Source organism: Oikopleura dioica, chromosome XSR (genome assembly GCF_907165135.1).
Source record: "Oikopleura dioica chromosome XSR, OKI2018_I68_1.0, whole genome shotgun sequence".
In the NCBI taxonomy this organism is placed as follows: domain Eukaryota; kingdom Metazoa; phylum Chordata; class Appendicularia; order Copelata; family Oikopleuridae; genus Oikopleura; species Oikopleura dioica.
The window spans coordinates 11,582,643-11,601,761 of record NC_137294.1 but is presented as its reverse complement, the minus strand read 5'-3'; the positions used below and the strand labels follow the sequence as shown (position 1 = coordinate 11,601,761).

Genomic DNA, 19,119 nt, shown 5'->3' with positions numbered 1-19,119 from the left:
ATTATTTGCATAAAAGTATGAGGCTGCCATTCGAGCGAAAGAAAATATTCTAAAAGCAAAAGAAAAAAATGTCGGATGACGGCGAACCAACTGAGCTTGGGGAAAATGGAAAATTCAAAATTATTGAGGTGACTCAAAAATAATTCCGAAAACAGAGAAAGAGAACGAATATTTTCAGACAATTTACGAACATGAGCCAAGGATGGTTTACATTTGCGAAGACAAGACAAGTCCGTTGAAGTTCTTTTTTCTTAATTAATCTTTCAATAAGGGCCAAATCAGAAAGTGAGAATCAAGGCGATCCCGATTTGCCATCAAAATGACTTCAAAACTGCTCAAAATGAGGCGGAATTGACATTTATTCTCGAAGGTAATATTTTTCTCGACCCTCGATTTCCTAACTGAAATTAAGGGAGTCCCTTTATCGTTCGTTTCATGGAGCTCTTTGAGTACGGAAACTCCTTCGTCGATACGATCAAATGCATCGTCACCGAGCAAGTCAACGGGCCACTGCTAGAAGATTTCCTCGATGAGAAAACTGCGAAAAGTAAGGGGCATTTTTCAAGCCGTAGTCAAAAGAGATACTGTTAAGACCAGAAGCTGTCAGATCGAGAAGGACACATCATGTGCGCTCAGGTGCAGTTTCAACGCTTCATCTTCTTTGATATTTTTTTCAAGCTTGTTTCCGCCGTCTCTTTTTGCCACAGCAGAAATGTCGTCCATCGTGGTATATCTCCGGCGAACATTTGGGTCAAGAACGATAACCTTTCCGTGAGTTACAGTCCATTAAATCAGCAGCTAGAAGGATTCAGATAAAACTCGGCGACTTCTCGAGCGCGAAGCAAATCGAAGGAACCATGATGTACCAAAAAACAAAAACGGCCAAGTTTCGCTACTCCTCGAAGAAAAAGAACGGACAATCGTCGGGAAACAGGAGGTTGAGATACATTTACAACTTCGACAGAGCACCAGAGAGCAGCCAGGAAATGCAAAAGTTGACGTTTTCAGCGGATAGTTGGACGGTCGGCGTTTGCATTTCTTACATTTCGAGTGGATATCATCCTTTTGGCGGCAAAAACTTGGAAGAGCGACGTAAGTTTTTCGCGGAATCGAAACATTCGAATTTCAAGTTCTTTAGTCAAGTATTTCGAGCATTACAAAAGAAGACCAGAAAAGCTAGAAAACGGCCTAGATCCTCTTGTTTCAAACTGCATTCTTCGCGATCCTGACAAACGAATTCCCAATGCCTGCCTGATGAAAGATGACCCTGTTCTCAAGCCGATTATTCACCAACTCGATCTAGGAATCAAACCTGTCTTCCTAAAAGATCATTCGGAACAGAACTCGGACATTGAGCTTCTGCAGCAAGAACTTCTGATGATCAAGAATCAAAATAAGGCAAGATAGCTTCATCTTTTGTCGCTAAATTTGCTTGAAAAAATAGGAACTGATGAAACAAAACGAAATCCTGACAACCAGGCTGAGCCAACAAGGCGATTACGTAAATCCTGTTCCTGCTGCCAACTACGGCGGATATGCCGATGATCGAGACTATGAATGAAATAAATGAAACATGATCAACAAAATCAAAATGGCTTTGATCCCGTCGAAAAGCTGTTTTTCCCACTCAGTCTTTTTATTAACCACTTGAGGGTGCTTTGAGAAAGAGTACACAATTTGATTTGTTCGAGAAAATAAGCAGGGGAGTAATAATCGGTCACTAAGTTACTTACTAAATAATGATAAAATAATAGTAATAATGGAAATAGAAGCTAACAGTTATCGGAATTCTAAGAAAGGAAGCCAAGGGCACACTAATAGTCAAAAAGGAATAAATACGCGTTCTTCATAAATTCAGTAATGGTAAATAATAATAAATAAGACGAGTTCGATTGCTCTTAAATTAAATTGGCTATTCTCATAGCGGGTACAATTTGAGGTAAATTGCGGGACGGTGGGAGTTGAAGCGGGGCACGAGAGCGTTCTTGGAAACGGCGCCGCTCGTGGGGTTTTCGGTGCGACTCCAACTTTGAGCGCAGTAGCTGGCTCTGCGCGCGTGAATTTACATTTTTGTCGTTTTCGCTTGAGTCAGATACTGTGCCAGTTACTAGCCGTTGGAGTTGGGCACCGATTTGGCACTCGAAGAGCGAGTTCTCTTTCGAGTTTTTTTTTACTGTCTCGAGTAGCGCGCAGGCAGGCCGCTTGTACAGTAATAACAGAGAAGCCTGACTGGACGTACTCGAAAGTGGATTCTTGAGTAGGTTCTAGGGTACGCACGGGCTTGCACGATTACGTACCCGGCCTTATGCTCGCTCTTTTGCTTTCTGGCGAGAAAGAGAATAGAGTATAGTACAATTGAGTCAATAATTTAATATTTTACAGGAAAGAGCCAAAGTAGTCTGCGCCAGAGCAATAAGTAGCCAACATAGGACCTGGTTTATCTGATGGAGGAGTGTTGACTCCTCCAGCAGTGGTGGGATAGGAAGGGACCGATCTTTTCGATCAGTTTCAAAAATTGTTAACAAGTCTAATAAATCTGTCGGGTTCAGGCTTTTTTCAAGTTCAAAACAGGGCATTTTTAAGTCAAGAAAGTATTTCTCAAAATTTAAAAAAGCGATTTTGGAGGCCTTTTTCCCCTTTTTCGGCCAAGTTGAGATTTTGGCCGGTCGAGATGAGGTCAAGAGGAGGAGTAACCGCTCGGTGGTGGTACAGGGCAGGGTAAGAAGCGGGGCAGAGCAATAGTTAAAAAGAAACAGTTTTTCATTTTTCAATTCACAAAAATGGATGGAGATGGATTCAGTTCAGAGCAACTGCCGCGGGAAGAAGTTATTATTACAAGTTTCTCTAACAAAAAACGAAATAGAACGGGAATACGCAAAAGTAACGCAGGAGATGAGAGGAGGAGGAGATGTCGAGTTTAACTTTAGCAGGAGAACTTTAGTAGTTTAATTTTTGATGAGTCGTTTATGTTTTTTTTCTTGGTCTAAGTTACTGCCAGAAACAATTCGGCAAATTTCGATGATTCGAGTTTAAACTGTTCTCTCTTTTACAGCCCCTACTAACTAGTTAGGTGAAGAGTAGAAAATAACTTAGATTGGAGAACTTAGGGCGAACAGGACACAAGTTAAAACTGATTTAACACGGTTAGTTAAAGTTAAAGTTGTTTTGCTGTTGTTCGTTGTTGACGGCGAAGACGTACTGCCCGTCCACCGTTTCAGGGTCGACTGCTTCGTCCGCGTCGTCTCGGAAGTACTGGGCGATGATCTCGTAAGCCAGCTGAAAGAGAAAGGCTTGAAATCGGGCTTGATGAGCTCAATTTATTACCTTGTAGATTTCTTCGTTTTCGTGGTTCTGCAAGAGCTCGATCTTGTCAACGCCGCCGCATTCCTCGATCTGCGAAGTCACGTTCTCGAGACCCTCTGGAGCTGCCATTCTCAGAATGTTCTGGAGACCGTCCAGTACCACTTGCACAACCTAAAGAAGCGATCATTCAGACTCAGTTCTTTCGTCTTAGAATTTACCTGGTTGTCTTTGCCGTCGAGAAGAGCGCAGAAAGGAGGAATCACACCCATTTGAACAACATGAGCGACCTGAAATAATTGTTATTTTTTCATTGTTTGAAGGGTTGATTTTACCTGGTGTCGGCTTCCAGAGACGGTCAAGTTGGAGATTGCCCAGGCCGCCTCCTTCTTCGTTGCAAAGTCAGATTGTCCCAAATGGTCGATGATCGGAGCGATCAGTCCGTTGTCGATGACAGCCTAAAAGAACAATTTGAGGACGAGGTAATCACAGAGATCGAGTTCGTTACCTGGACTTGTCGCTGATTTCCAGCAGTGATGTTGGACAAGAACCAAACGGCTTCCTTGTTGATTTTGTCCTTGCGGTGGCGGAGAAGGGCGCCGAAGAAGCTCAACGCTCCGTCGTTCAAAACAACCTATCAAAAAATGAAAAATGACGAATGAATTAAAAAGAGGTTGAGTACCTGAGTTTGCTCGTCGGTACCAGTGACGATGTTGCCGACGGCTCGGAGAGCTGCCGTCTGGAGTTTCACCTCTGGATTGCCCAGCAAAAGCACCAGCTTTGAGACGACATTGGAGTCGATCACCTTAACGAGTATGAGAGAAGGGGCGAGCACATAATGCTTTAGGGTTAATCTAGGCTCGAATGCTCTATGATTCGCTAAGATTAATAATGCTGGTTTCTTATTGGCAGAAAACCTCCCACAAAACGCGAAAAAGATGATGGATTGAAATTTGTGCGAAAAGTAGGTCGATTATTACCATTTGGATCTGCTCGTTGCCGCCATCAGTAAGGTAGGAAAGAGCCCAAACCGTGTCGACAAGGATGGAGGTGTCTTCGTGCTGGATCAACTGACAAAGCGCAGGAAGAAGCTCGGAGATGGTAGCTAGAATCAAAAGTGAGCGAAAAGGGGTGAGAGTAAATATAAGAAATGGATTTTTTTGAAATTGAACTCACCGCTGGGTGGTGGGGGGTCCTTATTTCGGCAGAGGTTTACGATGACCCAGGTCACGTTTCGCAGAAAGGTAATGGGTATATCGGGGTTGATGAATTGAAGAAGGGGCTTTACGACGTTAAGGGATATAACGTAGTCTCGGAGACTGGGCCCGTCTCCGATAATGTTACCCAGCGCCCAAACTGCCTAAAAACCGGGTTTAGCTAAAATTGGCGGGTTGTCTAAACAGAATCGGAACTAGAAGAGTGGAATAACGGTACAAAAGATTAGAGAGAACAAACTAAAAACACTAACCTGCTCGCAGACGTTGTGATAGCTCGAGTTCAGTAGCTTCAAAAACGACTGCACAGCGCCGGCGTTGACAACCGCCTGGGTCTGTTGGGACGTGCCACTGGGAAAAGTGTGAATTTAACTGTGGACGTCTTTAAATTTGTACCTAGCGATATTAGTGAGCGCCCAAGCAGCTTCGAACTGAATATCTGGGGTGTCGTCCCTGTCCAGGCTCTCGACGAGAATGGGGAGGATGCCAGACTGTATCAAGTCGTCGATGGGAGGATTTCTGTCGGACGAAAGCAGCTTTCGCGCGGCTAAAAGATCGCTTTGAAAAAGACGAAAAGACGAAGGGCAAGTCACCTTGAATGGCTTTGAGCTGAATCTCCGTGTCTTGCGATTTGGCGTTTTCGACAATATCCCCCAAGTTTGGTCGCGCTCGTCCATCCTCGTTCTCGAAGTCGTCCTCGTAATCACAGTCGGGCACGTTTCTCCGCTTGTTCAGCGAGTCCTACAAAGAGTCACCGTTAGATATCAAAAACAACGAGCTCTCTTCTACCTCTTTCTTCTCCTTTCGCAAATTGACAATCGTTTCATTTCGCACTCGCCTTCTTTCGTCCGCGTCTTTTCCTAAAAAAGGGGATGAGTAATGGGGGCCCAAAAGGGGGAGGGTGAACCCCTCCCACACCTTGCTTAGGGAGGCTTTGAGTAAGAATTGGAATGACTTACCCTTGTTCTTCCAGTTTCGGAATCGATTGCTGTTATACTTTGCCTCCTCGTCGCCCATGACGTTCTCTGAAATAAGTTTTCGATGAAAAAGGCGTTGAAGTTTAAAATTAGTGAATAGATGATATTTTAAAAGCTAGATTCAGCTAGATTTCATGTTTCAAAGTTGAAAAGGGCAGTAGTCGCGGAGTATTCGAGACAGAATCCAGCGGCGGGAACGGATAGTTGACTGTACATTCAAAATTCAAGTTACAGTATTAAATCAGTTCAAAGAGTTTTTGTCATCATTTTTGACTTCAGTCAGAATAGCTCGAGTAATTTCGTCTTCTGGATTTTTTCTCCTTCTTCTCTTTTTTCTTCTTTTCCTTCTTCGATTTCTTGAAAAAAAGAGACATTATTTTTTTTATTTCTTCTTGAAAATGCGAAAAATTTAAATTTTGGATCGATTTATCTTTTTCGCGATAATGCGCGAAATTTGAAATAAGCTCCGAGCGGAAGCTTTTTTTCAACAAACTAAAAAATTAAGAAAAAAAATGAGTGTTTCAATTTTTGAATTAGAAATGGAATCCAATAAATAAGATTTTACAGTACAGGGCTTTTTAAGTAGCGCGCTAATACGAGATTAAAAGATCGAAAAATGAAATGACTCATGTTTCTGGAATGAGTCATTTCACTTCACGATAAAACAATGTTGCCACTCGCCAGCTGATCAGAGGGTAATTAAACTAGGCAGTAATAAAAAAAGAAGACTAATTGGTGAGGACTCTATTTATCCAAAATTTTGGACGAAAACGAAAATATCTTTGGAAAAATTTCTGTAAAAAATTGAAGGACGCTCAACAATTACCTTTTTCTTCGAGGTGTCATTGTCGGAGTGATCTTCTGGCTCAAGAACCCTTCTGATTTCGACCCTTCTCTTCGGCTGCGGCGACGAGAGAGCCACTTCTTTTTCTTCTTCCTCATTTTCGTCCGAGTTGTAGTTGTTCCTCCGTTCCGAGTCCTCGTCGTATGATCTTTCGCGTTTGTGTTTTTTTTCTTTGTTTTCGCGCTTTCGCTCTTTTTTCTCCCTTTTCTCTTTTTTCTTCTTTGAGCGGCGCTCATCTGAGGAGCTCCGCGAGCGCTTCCGCTTCCTTGGCGAAGATTCGGACGAAACACTCCTAATGTTTTAAATTAGAACCGGAATTCTGCTCGAATTGAAAAATCGGCTTTGAGCTCAAGTAAAAAAGAGCCGCGCAAAGTGCGGCTTAAACGTAGATTTTTGCCCGAAGCCGCAAGCGGCTTCTCGATTTTTAGCAATAAATGTTTCTAAGCATCTTGGACTGTGCTATTTATTTGACTGACTAGAAATTTAGTTATTCAGAGATCGGAATTTCGGTACTCTTTGTCAAGTTTTGGCTGGTTAATTACCTGGTTTCTCTTTTGCGAGTGCTTCTGTCCTTCTTCGGCGACGTCTTTTTCTCGGGCGAGCCAGACGAGGCCAGTGAGATTACGTCTTCTCCGGAGTCGATGAAAATAGGAGTAGGATCTTTATATATTGTTTAATTAAAATTCAAACGAAGTGGAATTGAACAAACCTGCTTTCTTGGGCGGCGCTTTGGGGAACTCGGTGTCCGACTCGACCGAATCGTATCCGTTAAATATTCCCTGAACAACTTCTTCGGTGAGTCCATCAGCCTCGTCCAGCTCGAGCACGTCTTTTTTGTGTTCTTCCCAGCGCTTGCCGATCAGACCGTCGTCCTGAAGCTTCTTCTTCAGAGCCTGTTCCTTTTTGTACGTTTTGCCGCCCTGAAATAATCGATTATCAAAACTACGTCAGTTGTAAAAAAGTCGGACTGTTTCGCCTCCCGCCGAAGCTCCCACTTAGATCTCCTACTGTTAGTGACACAACTAGCAGACCGTACCTGCTTCTGGGCTATCCTTTCTGCCTTTTCTTGCAGCCAGGCGAAAATCATGCGCAAGTTACCGGCGTCGATTTTTTCTCGGATGTCTTTGACGGCAGCGGTGAATTCATCGTACTAGAAGAAAGTTGATAACTTTTCAATTCTTTGAGTAATCAAATTGAAGACAACAAGGACCACCCTAAATTCTCAAAAAGCTGAATTTTCCAAGTACTTTTTGACGAGTTTTTCTTTATAATTTTGATCGAAAGAGTATTTCACAAAGGCTACAGTACAAACTCTATTGTTAAGACTGATTGAAGACTTACAGTTGATTTTTCGGTGAAATTTTGGTCCTGCTCTTTGAGACACTCCTGGACGAGTTTCTTCTCGGCCGGGAGTTTTTCCCTTATCTCGTGCACATAAAACTTGAAGAGGTCGAGCGGCGTCGAGCCAGGCTGCCCAAGCATATCCGTGAAGCGCTTATCAGTGACGAAGCGCGGGTACAACTCGCAAAAGTGCGCCAACGAATGGAGATGGCCCTGTTCATTTAGCTGCTTCAAGTAGCCGATGAAGCGTTCCCGGTTTTTGCGGAACATCCGTTTCTCCAAAACGCGCTTTCTGTCGCGTTCCTCGTCGTACTCGATTTCCAGTTCTTTTATAACTTGCTCGAAGCACACTAGAGCGTCCTAGATTTCAGTTAGTGTTTCGGCCTCCCCTTTTTGTAAGTTATAAAGCTGTGGCTCACCTCCTTGTCCATGTTTTGCAGCTCCTTGTCATTTGAGAACTCATCGCAGTCGTACAGGAGCTCCTGAGCCTCCTTCCACATTGTTTTATGACTTAACCCTTCCAAATCATGAAGCACTTGGGTAAGCTTACGCATGTTGTTTTTTCGCATGTTGCGCGTGTTTTCCTTTTCCTGCTTCGCCAAAGTGACAACTAGATCGTCGTAGAGATCGCGGCGGTCCCGGTCCGGCACGTTTTGCCAGATTGAGAGTGTCCTAAACTCATGAATGTAAGTACACGGTCCAAAATCAACAATTTAGGGGTTCCTCTTCCGACATTTATCGACAAGTTAGAGTATTTGTTCGATGCTTAGGCGAAAATTTAGATGAATGTATCTAGGAACAAGTGATAAGTGACTGTACCTGTACATCTCCTCTGCTTGTCTGTATCGGATCTGCGAGGTCATCTTCGGATGCGTTTCGAGGAACTTGATGAGTTTGTCTTTGTTCTCCTTTGCCTTTTGGCGTTCTTCTTCTTTCTCCTCAACGCCTCGTTGGGTTTTGTACTCATTGAAACACTGTTTCTTCTCGGAGAGCTTCGCCAGTGCTTCGTAACGCGGGTCGTTGATGATTTGCTTCATCGCCGATTCCCAGTTCGCGCTGGATGGGATCAACTTGTCGCGGAGTAACTGCTTGAATGCTTCTTTTGCTTCTTCTTTTGTCTCGTACTTGGGCTTTTCCACGATCTCCTGTTTCTTCTTGAACTCTTTTTTCTTCTCTTTGCCTTGTTTTTGCTGTGACTAGGAAACATTGAAAGTTACTCACTTTCCTCTCAAGAATTCACTTACCATGAGCATCGTCATCATCTGCATCATCATCATTGGATTCATCGCGTTTGGATTTTGGGCGCTGTTTTGGGCGTCGATCTCCGCCGCCTCTTTTTTCGCCTTTTTCAGCTCGTCCGGCTCATCCCAGCTCGACGCTTTCGTTATTGAGTTGTAGTAGTACACCTTGCCGTCTTGATTCCTTTAAAACAAAAGTGAGTTGAAAAAAAGGAAAAAAAAATTTCACCATGCTGATGAAAATCAACAATAATTATTATTTTTAGCACTAACTTGTGTGATTTCCAGGGGCATTTGGCCAGCTGCCGCTCCCCGGGAGTCATCAACTCCGGGGGCTTCTCCCAAAGACTTTGCTTCGTCCTCGTGTTGTAATAATATGTCTTGCCATTCGGAGCCACGTGGTCTACCCACTCGGACTCTTTCGCTTTCGAGCCAATATTATTCGCGGCGTTGCCATTCCAACTGTTCTGCATCTACAGAAGACCTGAGTTAAAAAGCTGCTTTTAATAAATAATATTTATTCGTGAACTTGTCGGTAAGTGGCAGTTGTGAGATAAAAAAAGATGAAAAAGGAATGTGAAAAGTAAAAGTGAGGGTAGTGATCGGTTACGCTTCCATCTTTATGTTTTCGTCTAAATCAGAATGTTAAAATTTAAGAGAATATAGATTTTCTATTACCAGAAAGGTGCTTCCTCTCAACTTTGTCGCTCTCGATGGCTTTCTCGACCGCGTTGAGATAGTTGTCAAGGGTGACCTGCTGAGCTCCAGCGCAGTACTTCATCAAGGCCAAGAAGGGTATCTTTCGAAGAGTACGACCGCTGATGCCTTGAGCATTGTCAGCAATTGCGATGAGACTTCTCTCGCATGCAGATGGACTTAAAAATACCATTTAGTTCACAGTTTGAAATTAGAACTGTTGAAAAGACGTTGTAACATTACAAAAATGGATAACTAGGGAAAACAAGCCGCACCATGCGGGTCTATTGTTAAACTTTCTCGAAGCCGCGAGCGGCTTCTCGATTATTATGAGGTTTCACCATGATTACAACTATTTAATTTGAAAGCTTCATTAACATCAAACGCGCTCTTACTTTGGTAGGTCGTATCCTTCCGATCGCAAGGAGTATTTGCCTGTAATCATGCCCTTGTGGAACAACTCATGGATCGAAGACTCTAGGATCGTGTAGATGGCTTTCGGCTCTGGTGGTCCAACGAAAATCTTCATGTCGGCGCGATCGATGAATGCCAGATCAATTTTGCCAGTGATGTTCGAAGTGCAAACAACGAGCACGTTCGGGTACTTTTTCAACGAATCAAGCTGCGTGAGAACGGCGTTGACTACTCTTACGGCGTCGGCTGGCTCGTTTGCGGACCCAGATCTGGCGGAAGTCAAGCTCTCAACTTCGTCAATGAGGATGATCGTCATAACCGACTGGTCATCTTAAAAAGTTAGTTTGGTCTTGATGGAAAAGCCGTCACCGCTGACATCGCCAACTTACCAGCGTAATCTCTTATTTTAGCAAACATCTTCTGAACGAGTTTGCCTGACTCTGAAAACCACTTCGAGAAGAGAGAATGCGAGTTGATCTCCACAAGTGCCGTGTTTTGATATCCGCCTATTTGTCGAATCGCTAATTTTTGAGCAAATGCCTGAAGAACCGTTCTTTTCTCGAGCTCCAATAAGTTTGTACCTGAGCGATTGAAGTCTTTCCAGTGCCCGGAGGGCCATGGAAGAGGATCACTTTGTTCCAGCTGATGAGCGTGTTGCTGACTCCGAGCTGCGAGAGCCGAAAGGATGTTTCCGCGTATTGGATGAGATCGCTCTTGAGCGAGGAGGAGTAGTGCAGCGACTCCCACAGTCCGTAAAAGGCCTTGTTTGGCAACATCCACGTTTGGCAGGCGGCGATTTCCCCGTCTTCAATTTAAAATAATAAGCGAGGAATTAATCCGGGCTAGTTACCTCCTTCCTCGTCGATGTGCTCTTCTTCCCCCTCGGCTTTGTCCATGTTGAACAAATAGAACTTGCCAAGAACCGCGTTTGGTAGCGCACTATACTTGAGGCTTTCTTCGCAGATGATCACCTCCGCCACGCACTCTTCCACGACGTTCATCGCCTCCATCAGCTCTTTCGTTTCTATTTCGTCCATAATCTCGCTAATCGCCTGCACGATCTTGTCCTTGTCCTGTTTGGGAATCAAGCTTTTGATTCCGTCGTCGAACAATTCGAAGATACTGCGCAGACTCTCTTCCACTTCCGCCACCTCGTATTTCGGGTTGTTTTTCAGTCGCACTTCGTAATTGATCTGTCGTTGTTCTGGAAGGTGAGCGGTCTTGGCGCCTCTGAACTGCTCGCCTTCCATATTGAGCTCGTGGATCTCTACCATTTTTATACTAAATGGAAATGAAATCAGAAAAGGCTGCTTTTAATAAATAAATTTATTCGTTTTTCGTTGCTGCTGATTATTGAAATCGGAGTTGTTGCAGTTCTTGAAAGTTACAGAAAATAGGGAATTGCAAGTTTATCAGTCTACTCGCGGAAGCAAAAGAGAGTTATCTGGCCAGAGTCACAGAAAAAAGCAGTTTATAATACAAAAATAAAACAACTAAAGTCATGATTTGTTTCTTTTTTGAAGAGCGTTATTTGTCATTTTTGAGTACAGAAGAATGTTCAGAGGAGCAAGGAGTAGGTTCATAGGTTCGTTCTGGTATAATTGTGGCTATAGAAGAGTTGTTAGTATTGGTTCTTTATTTATATTTGAGGTAGCTGTTGTTTCTAGTCGATTTTGAAGCTGAAAGAGACCTTTGGTTAAAATTAAACGAGGAGCGATCGAAGTGCACTTGGTCGTCGAAGGAATCCTCGCCGTCGTCTTCAGACTCGATCAGTCGGTGCTCGAGATCTTCGCTGGCAATCGACGAGTTCGAGCGCGCGCGCTGGTCCAAGTTGAACTTCCTCGCCGTGCCAACGATCTCTGAACAAAATGCTCACTTTTCCTGCCTTGGCTAGCTTTTGCCTCACCTTCAGAAAGCTCCGTCGTCGTGACGATGCCCACCAATCGTCCGCCATTGACAACCCAGGCTCGTTTCATGTTGAGCAACGAAAACATCGTATGAACTCGGTGCAGAGACGTCTTTTCCGTTATCATCGCCGGGGCCGCGTTCACAGTCGCCGAATCCAAAGGCCTGAAAACTTTTTCAGTGAAAAGAGAGTTTCTTTTCGTGGTTCTAAAAGGTTGAAGTCTTTAAAAATTTTCAACGGACAAAATTTCAGGTTTTACCGTTGAGCGCTTTAATCTAAAAAAATCTAGGAATCGCTATTTTTTATTTTTGCAAAAATCGTGAACGATTTCTCTTCAGTTTAAAAAATTAACCGCTAAGGCAAGAGGAATTTTAGTGATTTTCACCTCTTTTTAACGAAATTAAGAAATGTACTCTTTAGTAAAGAGCAGGGGGGATATTTTGATTTCAACTCCTCATTTCAACCCCAATTTGGCCATCCTGATTGGTCGAGAACGGGAATTTCGGGGTTTGAAATGAAGTTTGAAATCAAAATATCCACCCCTGGTAAAGAGTCTTTACCTGGGCATGCTCATTTCGACCGAGTGGCTGAGCTCTGCTCGCGTGATACTTCCCAAGAGGACTTTGTTCGAAACAGAGTCGATTAGCGGAAAGACGGAATACTTGTACCGGCCAAGTATTTCTCGGATCTGAGTTGCATCAGCAAGCGCGTGAATAGCCGCAACATCCCGTTTCATGAAGTTTTCCACGCACGTATTGTAGTTCTATAAATTGTGAGTAAGAAAAAGCAAGAAAGGTTGCTTGGTACAACCTGATAGGATCTCAAATCAGGCAGGTGCGGGAGTTTCTTCTGCACGATTATAGAGTCGTAAAAAGAGGGAGCAAAGTACTGAGCGATAGCATTCGAAACGAGAACTGCCAGTAACACGGGCAGGCAGTGGCTGATTTGCCCAGTCAGTTCGAACACGATGACGGATGTTGAAACTGAAAAAAATCTCTAGTTTGAGGCTATTTATGAGTAGATTACTTGTATGAGTGACGCCACCAGCGAAGGCTGCTGCGCCAACGACTGCGTATCCTCCAGGAATCACTAATTGTCCCTTGAAGCCCATTGGAAACCAAGCGAACATAGACTCGCCGACCAGTCGACCAAAAGCGGCACCAATCATGAACACTGGCATAAACACGCCGCAAGGATATGCAACTGTCTGCGCCACCGCCGCAGCGAGATACTGCACGACGATAAAGAGCGTCAAAGAAACGTACAAATTCGCTCCGGTCGGCTTTCCCGTCGCTCTGTCCCAACCAAACGCTTCCACTTCGCTTACTGGAATGGAGCTTTCGTTGAGTCGCTCGAGCTCGCCTTCAGCCAGGAATTGACGTTCGTCGATGAATGCCGTCGTGTCTGGATTCGACCAAGTCGCGTTGTCGAAAAGCATCATGATTGCCTGCTTATCCGTCAATTCACCGGCGATTACTCGGCCGAGCCCGCCTAATTTTGAATATAGCTCTTTTTTCAAGTCCAAAAATTACCTGGGAAGGTCATTATCGAATAAACAGCAGCCACAAGAACGGGATAAATCATCTGTCGCTGCGTGTCGGACTTGAAGATGAGCGGAATTTTTTTGTTCAAATACTTGTGGAATGCAACGAAATTGGCAGCTGCGAGGCCAGAAACAACGCCGATGACGACGAAAGCGATGATTTCTTGCGGATCGAAGGGAAAATCAACGCGGAAGTTTGTTCGGAAAAGGGCAGTAAGCGTTTCTTCGTCTTTCCAGAAGACTGCTAAAATACGAAAGACGAGGGCTGACATGACTGATCCAAAGAAGGCACGCCAGTAGTCACGAACAGCAAAGTAAGTCGAGGTGACTTCGATCGAGAATAACACGCCGCCAATGGGAGCACCAAAGCAGCAACTGACACCGATAGCACATGCTGCGCTAGAATTCAAAGTGAAGCTCATTTCAGGTATTCAATTTTGTACCTAAGAAGTTCTGTCATTCGCGCGTCTTCAGTGCGTTTTCGAAGAATGAAATTTTGAACTTTGCAAAACAAAATCGCGACGATAGAAGCGACGTGAATGAATGGCCCTTCTTTGCCGATCGGCATTCTTGAGCCCAGCGCCATGACGAGACCGAGCAACTTGGCCACGAGTACTTTCCAGGTGACGAATTCTTTGTGCAATCCAGGACTGCGTAGAATAGTCTTCATTTCGGGAATACCGCTTCCAGACGCTTTTGGAGCGATCGTCTGAAGAAAAATGTTCGAAATTCGAATTCTGAGGATCAATTGCTGATGATATACCTTGGTAACGAGCACAGCAGCAAAAACGAGAACACTGGCGAAAAGAAGCCACACAAAAAGCGAGGCAACGTAGCTGTGGCTATTGGAAGCGTACATGATGTAATGCACTTCTTGGAGGTTCTCGATCAAGAAGTCGATTCCGAAACTGAGGATCGCCATCGTCGTCCCCATCAGGAAGAGATAAAACCACTCGTTCCGCAGGGCCAGGGCGATCCATTTCGTCAGTGTTTTCAGACCCATTCAAGTTCAAAGTTGCCAGTTGAAAACACTACGTCGAATTCTCGCCCATTCTAGAGTCAATCAACTTTAAAAAAGGGAGCGAAATAGAATTTCGAACAAGTCGAGAGTCCGTTGATTCGGTTTTCTTTACGTTTTCTGGCATTGGAATAGAAGCAGTGAACAGAGCAGTGTTTTTGTTGTTGTTTGGGGATTTAGTTTGGTCAGAAGGAAGGTGCGTATAGTTTCTTCTTTATCAGAGGCTACTAGCTGGGGCTCATCTGATAGTTGTCCATGACGTTCTTGAGAGCGAGGAAGAATGAGCAATTGCCGCCTGTTTGATTCTGGAATCTCTGAAAAATAATTTGGTTATTATTTGACAAAAACTTAAAATAAACCTGAGGTGGTAGTTGCTGCAAATAGTTGTTGATTGTCTGCAAGTGGCGCGCGTAGGGGAGATACTCTTGGTTGTTTTGGTTGATGAAGTTCTGGTAGAGCTCGGGGCGGATGCTGTTGTTCTGCTCGTGCACGCACTTGATGGGAACAGTGATGGTGTTGGAACTTGAGTGGAACTGGATAAAGAACAGAGTTATCACTTGGTTGTTTTGCGTCAACTTCAGCACTAGAAAACACACTCGTAGGGCTTAGAACAGTAGTAAGGCTATTACCAGCTTGATGGCCAATGGCAAGAGGAACATTCAGCGGTGAAGGAGGCACTGTAAGGCACATGGTCATAACAGGACGCATGTCATTCGTCATGAACTGGCTGTGGCCGACCTCGCGGTTAAATATATTTATACAGTCCTGAATCAGAGTGATTAGTTGGCAATCTGTAAGGGGGTCATTCTCCGGAGACCAGTTAGGGTTAGGGTTCTGCCTCCTGATAACCTTTAAGAAAGTTACCTTTAGAAGTGAAATCGGCTCAGAAATTATGGCGATGAATGACTTGACAGCGTTTGTTCTAAAATTTAAGTAACGAGAAACTTTCACGGAAAAATAAATTACCTGAATGGCGGTCCAGCAACTTTCTTCATAAAGTACGTTGACAAAACAACTAGGTCTGATTGTTGAAGAAAGGGTTGAACTTGCTCATTCAGTGGCATGCATTGGAGGTCTAATTTTCTCATTTTGACGTTGATTGATAAGACGAAGGAAATAAACTGGGTGTTGAAACGGAATGTTGCGTCGGGCGATCGATGAATCTTCGAAAGAAATTAAAGCTGGGAGAAAGAGAAGCTTGTACCTTTATTTGAGGGTTTTGCTTGAGCGTTTCGTGCTTGACGTGAGCTCTCGTGAAATCAAACAAGTAGACGGCGGCTAGATATTCTTCTAGAGGGGATACACTGAATTGGTCGTCCACGCCCGCACCAAGCACTAGAAAGGAAAACGTTAAACTAACTAATAAGCGTAGATTGCCTCTTACCATTGCCCAATGAGACGGGCCTCGAAGCAAAGACCTGCTTCACGATTTCGATGTTGAAGAGGCCGCCATTGTTCGAAGCCCAGACGACGCCTTCGGGAAGCGTTTTCGCCTCAAAATCGTGGTCAGTAGAGAGAAACTGCTCTCCAATGATAGGCTGGACAGGACTGCCAAAGGCGGAGAACAACGCCAATAGCCCGGTGATCGGATGCCAATTAGACAGAAGCTTCGTGTTGGAGAACTTGCTGAGGGAGGCGTCTCGCACGAGCACAGTCTCGTTGTCCACCATCAAGAACTCAATACAGTACTGTCCGCGGTAGAGCAGCCTATAATGACACGGCGACTGACAGAGAACAGTAAACGCCTGCCGAGCTGCTTGAATGTTTCGGGCCCGGCCAGGCTCTGGAATTACACCAACGACGCACGCGACCGACAGTGTTCCGAGAAGCCGCACAAGTTTGTAACCGCGGACGATTTGCGAAATCGTTTCTACTAAATTTCTCGACTTTTCAAGGCTCGATAAAGATAGGGTTTCATTTCAGGCGAGTTCAAGAGCCCCGTTCCTGATTCAAATTTGCCTCAACTTGCATTTGCGCTATTGAATGAGGATTAGCGGCGAAGTTATTTCCCACTTCGCCGAAACGAGCTTTCACAAGTGGTATTTTTGTCCGTTTTGGTCTTCCTTTTCGATCCATTGCACTACGCAAAGTGAGCTAAATTGACCATGTGTATTTTGTTCGCCGTAGCCGATAACGATTCGTTTGTAGTCGTACTCGGTTAGCTGATATTGTCTGAAAGAAGATTTATAGCAAGAAATCGACGCTAGAAGTGGCGTACCCTTGAATAGAAGCCGTTTCATGAGGATCAGTAAGCTGCAGTGCCATATCATGAAGATGAACAACCAGAGCCCATTCTTGAGTGAACATCGCCAGCGGGTCCATTTTCTGCATACTCTCCGCCAAGTCCTGCGAGTGCTTCGATTCAAACGTAAAATTGATGCGGACGCAGTTGTTCTCGACCGAGTGAGCTACTGTTTGGCCATTTGCGTTACTACTCGCAAGGGCGGCGACGATGGCTGGATTCGCTTCCAAAAGCACCTCCACCATCCAAAACATAATGTTTGGCCGCACCGCTGTCACTGCTCGCGTGTCCTTGACACAAGACAGGCGGAATGTCAGCGATAAGAAAGCGTCCCTCAGCGACTGTTGAGCTACTGTTGGCAGATCGGCATCCGGAGGAAAAGGAAACTCAAGCAAGCGGATTTCATAGGTCGATGAAATCGACTTGTCAAGGATGCCAGTGTACGCGATTCCGGCCTCGCGCAGTGTGTCGGAGAGCGTGACGAAGGGGATGCGCAAATCGCACATGGCGATCACGTGGGAGAGCTCAGCGTCGGCGTCCATCCACTCGGGTTGTTGCATGTCGCGGGCGCGTTTTAGCCCGATCTGGAACTCGGAGAATTGATCCAACGGGTTTGAGTTCAGAGTTACATGGCAGTTGATGTCGTAGAGATCCTCCTTGACGTCGGCGAGGTGAATGTTGAGCATGTGATACTGGCGGCAGATGCGGCCGTGGTGTTCCGGATCGTCGTACAGCTCGACGAGGAGGAAGTACGTAACGTAGCGCGAGAATTTGAACAGTTGATAGTGGGGGAAAGCATCGAGCAGTTGTTGCGAGTCTGGCAGTAGTCGAAGGCGCTCGACGGGCGCGACCAAGTGTGCAGAAGCAGCGCGCACGCAGCGTGCTTTGGCGAGCGTGTAACGAAGCGTGTTAATCACGTCGGAGAGATTCTCGTGATTGCGTTGAAAGGTTTCAATCAACTCGTCGAGGTCTTTTTCCGCGGCGCCGGGGAGCAGTGGCATCAGCTCGCCAGTTTGCGGATCGATCGAAACATCCAGGCGTTCTGACACTTCGCCGGGGACTAGAAGCGGAACAATCAGCCTCGTTCCATCTTCAGTAACAATCGGATTAACTGGGACTTCTACTCTTCTTCTGAGCTGATATTCTAACTTTTCTAGTCTCGCGCGAGTTCGGCACTGGATCGTGTCCATCAGAAGACGCTCGATATTTATGTGGTCGACGTTTGAAGCCTGCATTACTTCTTTGATCGAGCAGGAAGAAAGTGTTGGATTGTGGATTATTTCCAGAACGTCGGAAGAGTCCCGCTCGTTCACTTGGATCGTGATCGTGTAGTCTTTGTCCTGATCCTTCCAGTAAGAAATCACCAGTTTCGATCCTTCCTCGTACTTTTCGATGACGATGTATTGTTTCCATTTGTGGTTGATGAGCTTGTTGGTCTGGGCGGCAAGGACTTCCAACTGCAGACTCGAGCAAAAGGAGTGCAAGCAGCTGTACAGGTCGCAGATAGGCTTTTCGTTCTTGTACAATCGCGACTGGCAGAGACTGTGGATGAATTGCAGATGCTCGTAGTGCACCAGATTTCTATCGTCGTTGGAGGTGCAGTCTTCGACGAATATCTGTACGCGGAGGAGGGTCCAGGGCGTCTCCGCCGAGTCGCCGCGTATCGTCAAGTCGACTTTGAACTCGTTTGGCACTTCGAAAGAAACGATTCCTTTCGCGATCTGGAAGTCGGTGATTTGGGCGGGCAGCTCGCACTGGACCAGGCGACACTTGATCACTTGATTGAGGCGCGTGATCGTCTCCGCGCGGTTCTCCTCGCTCAGTGGCTCTTGCGGAACGTAGCGGTCTTTGATCGCTCTAGGCAGGTCGGGATACGAGCCTGTCGTCAACACGTCGATGGCAGTGGGGACGGCGAAGGTGGGGAGACGCGCGTGGCGCAGGAAATCGTGCGCCAGGCTGTACAGTCGATCCGCAGTGTCAGTAAACATGCCCGACTGGTTGTCCATAAAGTCGACGATGTCCATGCACGTGGAAGTTTTATTGACTTGCTGCGCCCATTTTACCAGCGCGATCAAACGAACGAAGGACCGCCTCGTCCGAATCACGAAACTGATGATTTCCATTTTCCTTAACGAAGTAGTTAGCAAGATATTCTAAAAAGCAGAAGAAACGAACCTGTGCATGTCTTCTTTTCCCTGCAGAAGCTCGGCCAGATTAGATAGCTCTCCGTACGCCTTGTGGATTGTGCTTTCCACGAGCATGGTGAGCGGAAAACTCATGTTCCCAAGTCCACTTGGCGGGCCATTCTGGGGCTTTGGCGGCCCAGGCTCGCTGCCCTGGTGGCCCAGCGGCTCCGAGGCCAACCCGGGCATAGTTACCGACCCAG

General features: G+C 45.5%; 6 protein-coding genes across 7 annotated transcripts; 1 reads left to right on the top strand and 5 right to left on the bottom strand.

Annotated features, from left to right (window-relative positions):
• The first annotated feature begins 23 nt into the window (after positions 1–23).
• Positions 24–1,568, top strand: LOC145708105 (uncharacterized). The gene is made up of 9 exons (XM_081785728.1): positions 24–128; positions 179–230; positions 272–370; positions 413–547; positions 593–636; positions 679–771; positions 813–1,092; positions 1,139–1,398; positions 1,445–1,568. Exons 1-9 carry the CDS (start codon positions 69–71, stop codon positions 1,559–1,561), a joined length of 1,140 nt encoding a protein of 379 aa, XP_081641854.1. The 5' UTR covers positions 24–68; the 3' UTR covers positions 1,562–1,568.
• Positions 1,569–1,617: 49 nt separating this feature from the next.
• Positions 1,618–5,586, bottom strand: LOC145708103 (importin subunit alpha-3-like). The gene is made up of 13 exons (XM_081785726.1): positions 5,474–5,586; positions 5,304–5,374; positions 5,108–5,255; positions 4,911–5,061; positions 4,769–4,865; positions 4,477–4,660; positions 4,281–4,405; positions 3,983–4,105; positions 3,809–3,934; positions 3,636–3,758; positions 3,522–3,590; positions 3,325–3,474; positions 1,618–3,276 (listed from the first exon to the last, which is right to left on the bottom strand). Exons 1-13 carry the CDS (start codon positions 5,529–5,531, stop codon positions 3,145–3,147), a joined length of 1,557 nt encoding a protein of 518 aa, XP_081641852.1. The 5' UTR covers positions 5,532–5,586; the 3' UTR covers positions 1,618–3,144.
• Positions 5,587–5,617: 31 nt separating this feature from the next.
• Positions 5,618–9,387, bottom strand: LOC145709350 (pre-mRNA-processing factor 40 homolog B-like). The gene is made up of 10 exons (XM_081787031.1): positions 9,188–9,387; positions 8,921–9,098; positions 8,496–8,872; positions 8,096–8,348; positions 7,677–8,036; positions 7,372–7,485; positions 7,045–7,255; positions 6,878–6,995; positions 6,318–6,627; positions 5,618–5,847 (listed from the first exon to the last, which is right to left on the bottom strand). Exons 1-10 carry the CDS (start codon positions 9,385–9,387, stop codon positions 5,767–5,769), a joined length of 2,202 nt encoding a protein of 733 aa, XP_081643157.1. The 3' UTR covers positions 5,618–5,766.
• A 48-nt stretch (positions 9,388–9,435) lies between these two features.
• Positions 9,436–11,301, bottom strand: LOC145707409 (pachytene checkpoint protein 2 homolog). Its single transcript, XM_081784930.1, has 6 exons — positions 10,875–11,301; positions 10,606–10,829; positions 10,414–10,564; positions 10,006–10,354; positions 9,593–9,789; positions 9,436–9,546 (listed from the first exon to the last, which is right to left on the bottom strand). Exons 1-6 carry the CDS (start codon positions 11,296–11,298, stop codon positions 9,521–9,523), a joined length of 1,371 nt encoding a protein of 456 aa, XP_081641056.1. The 5' UTR covers positions 11,299–11,301; the 3' UTR covers positions 9,436–9,520.
• Positions 11,302–11,332: 31 nt separating this feature from the next.
• Positions 11,333–14,522, bottom strand: LOC145708102 (chloride channel protein 2-like). Of its 2 annotated transcripts, XM_081785724.1 has the most exons (9): positions 14,237–14,522; positions 13,917–14,182; positions 13,463–13,872; positions 12,957–13,421; positions 12,741–12,913; positions 12,491–12,693; positions 11,931–12,094; positions 11,715–11,883; positions 11,333–11,631 (listed from the first exon to the last, which is right to left on the bottom strand). In XM_081785724.1, the coding sequence occupies exons 1-9, from the start codon at positions 14,474–14,476 to the stop codon at positions 11,604–11,606; spliced, it is 2,118 nt and encodes a 705-aa protein (XP_081641850.1). In that variant the 5' UTR covers positions 14,477–14,522; the 3' UTR covers positions 11,333–11,603. The 2 variants fall into 2 exon arrangements, with proteins under 2 accessions (XP_081641850.1, XP_081641851.1); XM_081785725.1 differs by lacking the exon at positions 11,333–11,631 and having other exon boundaries at positions 11,743–11,883; positions 11,931–12,101.
• A 53-nt stretch (positions 14,523–14,575) lies between these two features.
• LOC145709349 (mediator of RNA polymerase II transcription subunit 14-like) lies at positions 14,576–19,116 on the bottom strand. Its single transcript, XM_081787030.1, has 10 exons — positions 18,909–19,116; positions 16,710–18,860; positions 16,526–16,663; positions 15,876–16,387; positions 15,696–15,826; positions 15,458–15,654; positions 15,356–15,413; positions 15,121–15,256; positions 14,851–15,074; positions 14,576–14,805 (listed from the first exon to the last, which is right to left on the bottom strand). Exons 1-10 carry the CDS (start codon positions 19,103–19,105, stop codon positions 14,719–14,721), a joined length of 3,831 nt encoding a protein of 1,276 aa, XP_081643156.1. The 5' UTR covers positions 19,106–19,116; the 3' UTR covers positions 14,576–14,718.
• Between the last annotated feature and the right edge of the window lie 3 nt (positions 19,117–19,119).